The sequence below is a fragment of the Triticum urartu genome, chromosome 6A (assembly GCF_056163025.1).
Source record: "Triticum urartu cultivar PI428250 chromosome 6A, HENAU_Tu73, whole genome shotgun sequence".
Taxonomy (NCBI): domain Eukaryota; kingdom Viridiplantae; phylum Streptophyta; class Magnoliopsida; order Poales; family Poaceae; genus Triticum; species Triticum urartu.
Window position 1 is genome coordinate 502134036 of NC_141878.1, and position 10716 is coordinate 502144751.

At 46.0% G+C, this 10716-nt stretch overlaps 1 protein-coding gene across 1 annotated transcript; it reads right to left on the reverse strand.

Moving 5' to 3' along the window:
- Positions 1-415: 415 nt before the first annotated feature.
- On the reverse strand, positions 416-1493 carry LOC125512462 (ubiquitin-conjugating enzyme E2 11). The gene is made up of 2 exons (XM_048677556.2): positions 1162-1493; positions 416-1046 (listed from the first exon to the last, which is right to left on the reverse strand). Exons 1-2 carry the CDS (start codon positions 1423-1425, stop codon positions 681-683), a joined length of 630 nt encoding a protein of 209 aa, XP_048533513.1. The 5' UTR covers positions 1426-1493; the 3' UTR covers positions 416-680.
- Between the last annotated feature and the right edge of the window lie 9223 nt (positions 1494-10716).

The window sequence follows — 10716 nt, forward strand, 5'->3', positions numbered from 1 at the left end:
ACACTAATGTGGTAGCTAGCAAGTAGTATGCATTACCTCATTAGTGTTTGTATTGTGCACCAAGAATAAATTTTAGTAACTAGCTTCTTTTAGATTGATGTTTATCTCCAATCTGATGGGTGTTGGACAGAAACATCATAGATCCTATCAAATATTTAAGGAGTATAATTTACTTTTGTTGCTTGATGTTGAGTTACTTGACTAGTCAGAATTAAGGCTCGGCTGGGTCTAATCGGGGACTAGTGCTTTGAGATAGGTACTGACACATGTCGTGAATCCGAATGGGTCTCACGTAGCGAGGCGTACGACGTGGTCGTATAAGATAAATTATTTTTTTGAAGAAAAGCGTCAAAACCTGTCACCATCAACTACTAGATCATACCCTGCAAAAAAAAAACTACTAGATCATACAAAGGGCAGCACACAACTTAGTACAATAAGAACACGGAACAAAGGCACAGATACCATGCTTTCTGTTTCCAGAAGTTGCGTAGGAGCATTCATCGACCACTACACCTCGCCTCAGTGCGGTGCAACGAGGCTCGCACCAACGCCAATAAGCATCCGAACATGACTAATTAAGACAACCCAATCTATCGAAATTACATATTAGACCAAATTAGTACTAGTAGTTCTTGTGGTGAAAGAACTTCATCGCGGTGAACGGCCGAACGCATGCTCTAGATGGCAAGGAGACGAGCCGCGAAGAAACGCCATTTGCCTGCCCCGCAAGAACGACGACGTGCCACTGCCCCACTTGTCGCCGCCTCCTCCAGCAGCTCCTTCCCTGGCGCTGCCGGGCAGAAGGAGGCGACCGGCGCCGAGGCGTATCTGCGGGTCCAGCGCCTGGCTTTCTGCTCGAAGAGACCCCGCTCGTGCCTGTACTGCAGGGCGGCGTCGCGGCGGACGGGGAGATCCAGCACGGGGTCGTAGAGGACGGAGACGACGGACAGGAGGGCCGTGCTTATCGTGATCGCCGGGCTCCACCACTCGCCGAAGATGTCCAGGGCCATCCTCCCCTCCGGCCCGATGTTCGGATGGTACACCTGCAGCGCATGCACGCGGAGAGATCACGACGGGTATGGGAAGGGATCAAACGACGTACCGCATGCGCGATCAATCTCCTCTGTTGCCACGCGGAGCACGCACGCGCGCACGTACCTTGGTTTTGAAGGTGAGCTTGATGGGCTTCATGGGGTACTTCTTGGGGATGGCGACGTCAACGGGGAACGTGCCGCCGGAGTAGGGGCTGCCGTCGGGCCCGTCGATGACCACCTCCCAGTGGAACGGGTCCGTCACGGGCGCCGGGCCGGGCCGGCAGAACGCCGGGGGGTCGAGCCAGAGCAGCTTCAGCTCCTTGCGGATCCGCCTGACCGCCCAGTCGGACTCCGGCATGGTCGGCGGCGGCGGTGCTCGCGCACTCATCCTCCCCTTCCCGTTTGCCCCGCCTCCGTGTAAGGAAATCTGCAGTACTAGCTAGGTAGATGCTCACAGCTCCGGCTTGGATGCTTTTATATGGATGGCTTTACTTTGTGGAGACCTTGACTTGGAGACGCAACGCTGCGTCAGACCACACTCTATACACTTTTCAGAAAATAGACCGCACTCTACATGATAGGGTAAGATCAGTTTACGTTGCTGTCAAGAGCTACTCTGGGAGATACTCTGAAAGGCAGCCTCAAAAATTGTTTCTGACTGTGCTCTAATAATTGGGTGTGTTTAGATCTCAGTCGATGAGAGTGGTATTCTACACCTAGCTCGGTGCACCCACGCTACACCCACACAAGAAAATATAGTAAATCATTTAAAAAAACTTAAACTTTGTGGGAATAATTATGAACAAATGTTAGAAGTGTTTGCAAAGTTTGGTGATCAAATGATATTCGAGAAGCTCTGTATAAAAAAACAAAATTACTCAAAATATATGTGCACTTTTGAGCAAAATTTGTGAAAGAAAAGTGTACAATGCTCCTCGGATGTCATTTGTCCACAAAACTTTGCAAGTACTTCTAACATTTGTTCATAGTCATTTCCACAAGGTTTCAGCTTTTTTTTGAAATATTTTGCTATGTTTTCTTGCGTGGGTGCATCGAGCTGGGTTTCAGCCACTACTTGCCCCTCAGTCGACTGAGATTTAACCAAATTTTAGTCAAGTGACATAGTATATAAGAAGAAGAAGAAGAAGAAACAGCAAACATAATTTGTACTCCCTTCGGCCCTTTTTAGTTCGCATATAAGATTTGTCTGAAGTCAAACCTGATAAATTTTGACCAAATTTCTAGAAAAATACAAACATTCAGAATGTCAAATCAACATCATTAGATGCATCATGACTTAAGTTTCCATATTGTATAAATTTAGCATTGTAGATGTTAATATTTTTTCATATAAATATGGTCAAACTTTACAAAGTTGACTTCAGATAATTCTTATATGCAAAGTAAAAAGAACAGGAGAGAGTATAAATCTATGCAAGATCAAAGGAATATAGCATCGGTTGAGATATAACGAAGTCTCACTCGACTAAGACTTAGCAAAACTGCTAATGATTTTTAGATGCTCTACAGCTAACGTGCAAACCCAGCAGCGGAAAAAATATTTGTCTTCCCCTCCATCTCTCCTAACTCCTTGTTCGGTTAATCCCCTCACTAAGGGCTTGTTCAGGAAGGCTCTAGCTGGCCGGACTATCGTTAATGTCAATGCTTATTTTTTTTCATAGGCAGATTTTTCAGGTTCTTCTGGCACAGAGGTTCATGATCACGCAGGATTCTTCTTGGCAACGGCAACTGCAAAAGTTGACCATGTCCCTAATGTTGTGTCAGCTGAGGCCGTGACGTTGTGTGAAGGTATGAAGCTGGCTAACTGGATGGGGTGCAATGATTTTTGTGTGCATGGATAATATCACGGTGGTTCAAGCTCTTAACCAGGATGAGTATTCTGGTGACAACCCTTATATTAGATGCTTGTTGTCGGGAGTTAAGTGAGTTCGGGAAGTCTTGTGTCAATTTTTGTAATAGGGAGTCTAATGTAGTATCTCATGTGCTAGTTGAATAGGGTCGTGAGAACCAGCCCTCGGTTTGGTTTGATTTACCCCCGGATTTTAACATTAAATTATTAACGAACGAACGATGTAACTGTGGTTTGATTTTTAATAAAGCTAGTCATGTAGGCCTTCCTATTAAAAATGGGGCTTGTTCGGTTAGGCAGAGGTTGAAGAGGTTTGTAAGGGATTGAGGGGCATTGACCGAACAAGCCCTAATGTAGGACCCGCCGCGCTCTCCCCAACATGGATCCTCTCGCCGCTGCCTACCTCCTCCAAGGATACGGCCTCTAACCACACGACACTACCGCCGCCTCCTGCGGCCAGGGGTGTCACAGTCGTCGTGTGCCTTGCAGGCTCCTCCTGTGTAGCCGCTAGGACCTCCGGCTCGACACCTCCAATGTTACCGAGTAGGCAAGTGCCAACACTTGAGGTCATGCTTGGGTCGCTTGGCTCTCCACCGTCGTTTGCCATAGGCGGCGGCATGCAGCATGACACCCAGACCCTCTCCAATGCATCCGCTGTTGGCCACTCAAGCACCTCACGTGTAGAGGCCTAGGGTTGCCCGCCACAGCTGGGGGCTCGTGCCGTCCGGCGGTGTGAGAAGGGTTATGATGGTCGGGAGGAGAGGGAAGGAAGGGGTGGGAGAAAGCAGTGTCGGCGGCAGGATGGCAACAGCAGCTATGCGGGTGTTGGAGATCGATTCTGGGCGGTAACAGTGAAACCAGGGGCACTCATGGTGAGGCAGTTGATGGAAATTTCCCTCCATCCACTCCTAGGAGAATGTTGCCCTATGGGTTGTTGAGGGTTTCGGTTAGGTTTTTTTAATAAACTTGATCAATCTTTTCCTAAAGCGAGGTCATGATCAGATGGGGATTTCTACCCTCTATTTCTAAAAAAACTCCTAAAAGATTATCTAGTGCACTCAAAAATATCCTTCACGTCCTCGAGGAAGGGTAAAGGGTTAGATTTAGAGCATCCCAAAATAAATTAGGGGTGGAGACCACTTTTGGAAATTTGATAGAGAATTTTGCAATCTATACTCCATAAAAGGAGTTTTATTGAGATCAGGCGGTTTTGTGCAACTCTCGAGTCTCTGAGTTAGGCGCCTAGGTTGGTTCTCGTCTCTTCACTATAGCATCCTTCTACCTTTCCACCGGCAACATGACTTGCAGTTTTGCAGCACTGGCACTGCAACATCACATAACATATTCTAACCAGCAAACAAACTAGAGCCCATTAGTTGGCAAGTTCATAAGGCAGTTGAAGCTAATATTGTTGAACTCACAAGTCACACCATCATCGACGACAATGTTCACAGCGTCACTGGACTTGAGTCAAGAGGCCTTATAGCCAACTGAACATGAACAGATAAGATGAGATGCGATCTACCCCAGGCACAGGCTATAGGCATTTGTACATTTCTTTATATACACATACACGAACAAAACATTTATTAATTTGAATTATGCAGGTCAACATGAGAAATTCCAATTTCGGGGAGACGCCGAACTTATGTTGCGTGAATCATTCGGTGCAGCTAAGGGGGAACAAGCAAGCCCGACATCAGTTCTGCTTTTGCCTCAAAGTAGTGAATCGTGGCACCAATTCTTATACAGATGCCCAAAGCGGAGTAGGCTACCATACATTCTATCCCACACGCTCACGAAGGCGTCTGTGTCCGGGCTAAGGACATCCTGGATATCTTGCTGAAGAAGTCCAGCTCTTGCCTTCTGTTCTAATCGCACTTCATGTCAAAGACGTCCTTCGGGTGCTTGAAATCATCGTGCAACACCGAAGCTTCCCCGTGTGGTTAACCTGAAATTCTTGCCAAGAATCAAACTGCAAGTTCCTTTTTTTCCTAGTTTTTGTGGCAGTTAATTTATGGGAAAACAACCCCGAGTTGAGATTGCCCTGACTTTACCGAGTGGCCATTCATCTTGTTGGTTTTGTCACAACCAAGTTTCGAGGACTTTCCTAAGCAGATTCGGGCAAAGGTTTAGGATGCATTTCCTAGCTATTTGTTGTTGTTGTTGTTTCTCTCAGCCTTTTGGCTAAAATTTTCCATAATAATATGGTGGGTATAGAAACATGCTACACTGTTGATGCATATCATGACGACAAAAATGCTTGTTCAAATTATGGATGAAAATCAGCTTCATGGTGTTTTCCGCTAGATCTAATGGCCGTTGATCAGAAAATGGTATCTCCATGTATATCAACTCTCAGTTCCGTGGGAAAGTGCCATGCGTAGCTGTAAAATAGCTGAAACTTGGCTCCTACGATTAAGAAAACTAAATGATACATTGTGTGTTGTTACGTAAATTGGTTGCAATACATTTCAATGAGAATTGATTATATAAAACATGAAAATTTTGATTAATAATATGAGAATTAAACTTAAATACATTTGATTTATTGTATATTTATTAAATGTAAGCAACATAATAGACTAGAAACGGTTCAGTATTTTCACATGCAGGAATGCTTGTACTGACGGACTTTCTCTTACATATATGATGTGGAGCATCCCTTGACCATACACATGGACACTCCATCACCATCACAAGCACTGAGAGGACAATGACAAGAGCATGTGCACGCGCCATCGAGAACAAGGTCAATTCTTTCCTCTTCAAGTTTCGTTCGGATTCACATGAGAATTGGGTTCTACCTCAAACGGAGATGTTATGCACTCTTAAGTATGAAGGAGACGGCCGTGTGGAGGCTATGATGGAGGTCCAAGGAACCATGGAGAAGGGAAGACACGGGAAGCTCGAAGAAAAGGACCCTCGGGACACCCCGGGTGCCCAGACATATGGCAGAGGGGGGAGCAAACCCTCTGGACACCCTGGGTGTCCGGACCCTACAGCCCCGGGTGCCTGGTCCCCCTGCCTGGGCGCACCCCCGGGTGCCCGGCCTCCTCCATGCCGGCCCCTCCTCCTCCGGGTGCCCAGTCCCCTCCGGCTCCTTTACCTTCGGGTGCCCGGGCCACTTTACCCCGGGTGTCCGGACTCCACCGTTTTGCCTGCGCGCAAGTAGGGCTAAAAAGACCCTTGTACCCCTCTCTTCCTCTTATTTTGTCCCTAGACTATAAGTACCCCTCATCTAGCTTGCTCGAGAGGATAGCAAAGTATTTGATAGACACTAGAGAGCTTTGCTCCTTGTATCCCCTCCTCTTGGAGATCAAGACCCCTCTTTGGGAAGAATCCTTGTGGATTATCAAGGCCTCCTCTTGGAGAAGATCAACATCAAGACCTCATCTCCTTGGAGTGGGAAGAACTCTACCCAAGTGCTATTTTCCTTGAATTGTTCTTGTATGCTTGTGGATCTCATGTATGCTACTCTAGTGGATGTGTGATTTGGGTATGTTTGAGTGATTTCCCCCTTGTGTTCTTGTGTGTTCTTCCTTTTTTTTCCCTCCAAGTGTGAAAAGACCCCCTTTAGGGTTTCACCCAACAACAATATAGTTGCACGTTGAAGCGATGTGCATTCATACGGATATAGCACCCGTGCATACGGTTTGTGGTGTGGTGGTTGTAGATCATCAAAGTCGGATCTTGTCGCCTGTTTGGTCGCCACAAACTCGATATTGTTGATGATGCATGCGTGCATGACTTTTGGCCCTGTTTGTTTTGGATTTTGGGACCAGATTTAGCTTTGCCAATGAAACCGAATCTGACATCTGAAACAAACTGCTATTTGAAATCAACTTTGCGAGTGAAGCTGAATCTGAATTTGGGTCATTTTTAGTGCAATTTTCTGAAGCGCCTCAAAGTGTACTTCATTGGAATCAGATTCGGCACTGAAGCGATCCACAGGTGATTAAAATCCAAGCGAAGCTGAAACAAACAGGGTCTTGTTCTATAAGCTTCAGAAGCAAGATATATGCTTGTGCTACGTACCGTGCTGCTGTTGCTTTGCCACAATTGCTCCTGGGTTCAGCGCACTTCTTGGTGCTCTACTGTTTTCGGAAAACCTTCTCAGTTTTTACAAACGTGTTGGTGATGCCAACGGCACCCAGCAGTGCTGTCACGGAGCAAGGCATCTGTATATTACCTGCTTTTGCACCGATGCTCACAGTCACAGCTCCGGCTTGGATGCTTTATAGGGATGGCTCGACTTTCTGGAGACCTTGACTTGGAGACGCAACACTGCGTCGGACCACACTCTATACATTTTTAAGAAAATAGAACACACTCTACATGATAGGGTAAGATCAGTTTACGTTGCTGTCAAGAACAACTCTAAAAGGGCAGCCTCAAAAATTGTTTCAGAGTGTGCTCTTATAATTTTTAGATGCTCTGTAGCTAACGTGCAAACTCAGCTGCGGGAAAGACCTCCATCTCTCCTAACTTCTTGTTCGGCTAATCCCCTCACCAAGGGCTTGTTCGGGAAGGCTCTAGCTGGCCAGACTATCATTAATGTCGATGCTTCTTTTTTAAAGGCAGATTTTTAGGTTCTTGTGGTGCAGTGGTTCGTGATCACTGATCACTCAGGATTCTTTTTGGCAGCGGCAACTACAAAACTTGAGCTTGTTTCCTACAGACGTGAATACTGTTGGGGAAGCAGCGCGATGCTGAGCGCATACTTGAGATTATAGAGCGGATCAGATGCACCCAGGTGTTGGATCGCCAAGCCGCGACGCACGATTGAGCTTGTTTTGGAGTGTCTTGTCGTTGCTGGAGGCTGGACTTGTTGGGCGCCTAGCTATGCTCTATGTTTCAGCCTTCGTGCTTTTCGACCTTATTTCACTGTGATGTATCTTTTGGTCTATGTTGGTTTGTTCGCATTGAACCACGTTGGATACTGCCTTGTGACTTTATTAATTTAAAGCCGGACACTACTAGTGTCTTCGTTCCAAAAAACCGCAAAACTTGAGCATGTCCTTGATGTTGTGTCAGCCGAGGCCGCAACGCTGTGTGAAGGTCTGAAGCTGGCTAACCAGACGGGGTGCGATATTTTTGTACACATGGATAATATCACGGTGGTTCAAACTCTTAATCAGGATGAAGGATATTCTATGGTGGCAGCCCCTATGTTAGATGATTGTCGTCGAGAGTTAAGTGAGTTCGGGAAGGCTTGTATCAATTTTTATAATAGAGAGTCTAATGTAGTAGGGCATGTGCTAGCTGAATGGTGTTGTGAGAACCAGCCCTCGGTTTGGTTTGATTCGCCCCTGGATTTTATTGTTAAGTTCTTAATGGACGATGTGGTTTGATTTTTAATAAAGCTAGTCATGTAGGCCTTCCTGTCAAAAAAGAGGGCTTGTTCGGTTAGGCAGGGGTTGAAGAGGTTTATAGGGGATTGAGGCGGGATTAACCGAACAAGCCCTAATGTAGGACCCGTCGCGCTCTCCCCAACGTGGCTCCTCTCGCCGCCGTCTAGCTCCTCCATGGATACGGCCTCTATCGGCACGACCCTGCCACCACCTCCTGCATCCAAGGCGCCATGATCGTCGTGTGCCTCGCAGGCTGCTCCTGGGGTAGCTGACAGGCCCTCTGGCTCAACACCTCCACCGTCACCGAGTAGCCATGTGCCGACACTTGAGGCCATGCCTAGGTCGCTTGGCTCTTCGTCGTTGTTTGCCATAGGCGGCATAGCAATCGCATGCAGCATGACACCCAGACCCTCCCCAACGCATATGTCGGTGACCACTCAAGCACCTGACGTGTCGGGGCCTATGGTTGCTCGTCGCAGCTGGGGGCTCACGGCGTCCATCGGTGTGAGAAGGGTTATCATGATCGGGAGGAGAAGGAAGGAAGGGGCAGGAGAATGCGGCGGCGGTGGCAGGATGCCAACGGCAGCCATACGGGTGTTGAATACCAATTATGTGCAGTAGCAGTGAAATTAAGGGCATTCATGGTGACGCGGTTGATGAAAATTTCCCTCCAGCAACTCCTAGGAGAATATTACCCCATGGGGTTGTTAAGGTTTTTGATTCGGTTTTTCTTATAAGTTGGATCAATCTTTTCTTCAACTGAGGTCATAATTAGATGGGTATTTCTACCCTCTATTTCTAAAAGTAACTACTAAAAAATGTCGAGTGCACTAAAAAATATCTTTCACGTCCTCTAATGAGGGTAAAGGGCTGGATTTAGAGCTCCCCAAAATAAATTAGGGATGAAGACCACTTTTGAAAAGTTGGTAGAGATTTTTGCAATATATACTCCATAAAAGGAGTTTCCATTGAGATCGGGCGGTTTTGTGCAACTCTCGATTCTCCGAGATAGGCGCCTAGGATGGTTCTCGCCTCTTCACGTATAGAATCCTTCTACCTTTTCACCAACAATACGACTCGCGGTTTTGTATCACTGACACTGCAATGTCATAGAAGATATTCTGATCAGAACGAAGTAGACCTAATTAGTTGTCAGGTTCATAAGGCAGTTGAATATGTTGCAGTTGAACTCACAAGTCACACCATTATCGTCGACAATGTGCGCAACATCACTGGACTTCAGTCAAGAGGCCTTAAAACTAGCTGGAGCCTAAACATATATGATGCGATGCGCTCTACCCCGGGCACAAGCTATAGGCATTTATACATTTGTTTATATACACATACAAGGATACAACCTTTATTAATTTGAATTATGCAGGTCAACTCTGAGAAATTCCGATTTTAGGCAGACACCTAACTTATGTTGCGCGGATCATTCAGTGCAGCTATGGAGAGGGGGGGGGGAGGACAAGCAGGCCGACATCATCCGCTCTGCTTTCGCCTCAAAGCAGCGAGTCATGGTACCAATTGTTATATAGACGTCCAAAGTGGAGGAGGCTACTATATGTTCTATCCCACATGCCCACGAAAAGGGCATGTGTGTCCGGGCTAAAGGACATCCCGGATATCTCGCGAAAAATGTCTAGGTTTTGCCTTCTGTTGTAATCGCTCTTCACATCAAAGACGTCCTTCAGGTGCTTGAAATCATCGTGCAATAACAAAGTTTTCCAGCGTGGTCAATCTGGAATTACTGCCAGGAATGAAACTGCAAGTTCTTTTTTTCCCTAGTTTTTGTCGTTATATCATGGGAAAACAACCCCGGGTTGAGATTACCCTGACTATTTTTTGTAGCCAAGTTCCGAGGACTTCTCTAAGCAGATTCGGGCAAAGGTATAGGAGGCATTCCGTAGCTATTTGTTGTCATAGTTTCTCTTAGACTTTTGACTAAAATTTTCCATAGTAATATGGTGGATATAGAAACATGCTATACTGTTGTTGCAAATCATGATGACAAAAATGCTTGTTTAAATTATGGATGGAAATCAGCTTCATGGTGTTTTTCGCTTGATCTAATGGCTGTTGATCGGAAAATGATATCTAACTCTCAGTTATGTGGGAAAGTACCATATGTAGTTGTAATATATCTGAAAATTGGCTTCCCCACAATTTAGAAAGCTAGATGATACCTTGTGTGTTGTTACGTAAATTGGTTGCAATATATTTCAGTGAGAATTGATTATAGGAAACATGAAAAAACTAAAATACATTCGATTTATCATATATCCATTAAATGTAAGCAACATAATAGTAGAAATGGTTGAGTATTTTCACATGTAGGATTGCGTGTACTGCGGACTTTTTCTTACGTATAGTTGCACGTTGAACCGACGTGCATACATATTGATAGATCACCCGAGCGTACGCTTTGGGGTGTGGTGCAGTGGCGGAGCTT

What these genes read in the sequence shown, in the direction of transcription:
- LOC125512462 (XM_048677556.2), bottom strand. Translation starts at nt 1,425, where the DNA reads ATGAGTGCGCGAGCACCGCCGCCGCCGACCATGCCGGAGTCCGACTGG. An exon ending in AGCTCACCTTCAAAACCAAG is followed by an intron (nt 1,047 to 1,161) that starts GTACGTGCGCGC and finishes CATGCGCTGCAG; the next exon opens with GTGTACCATCCGAACATCGG.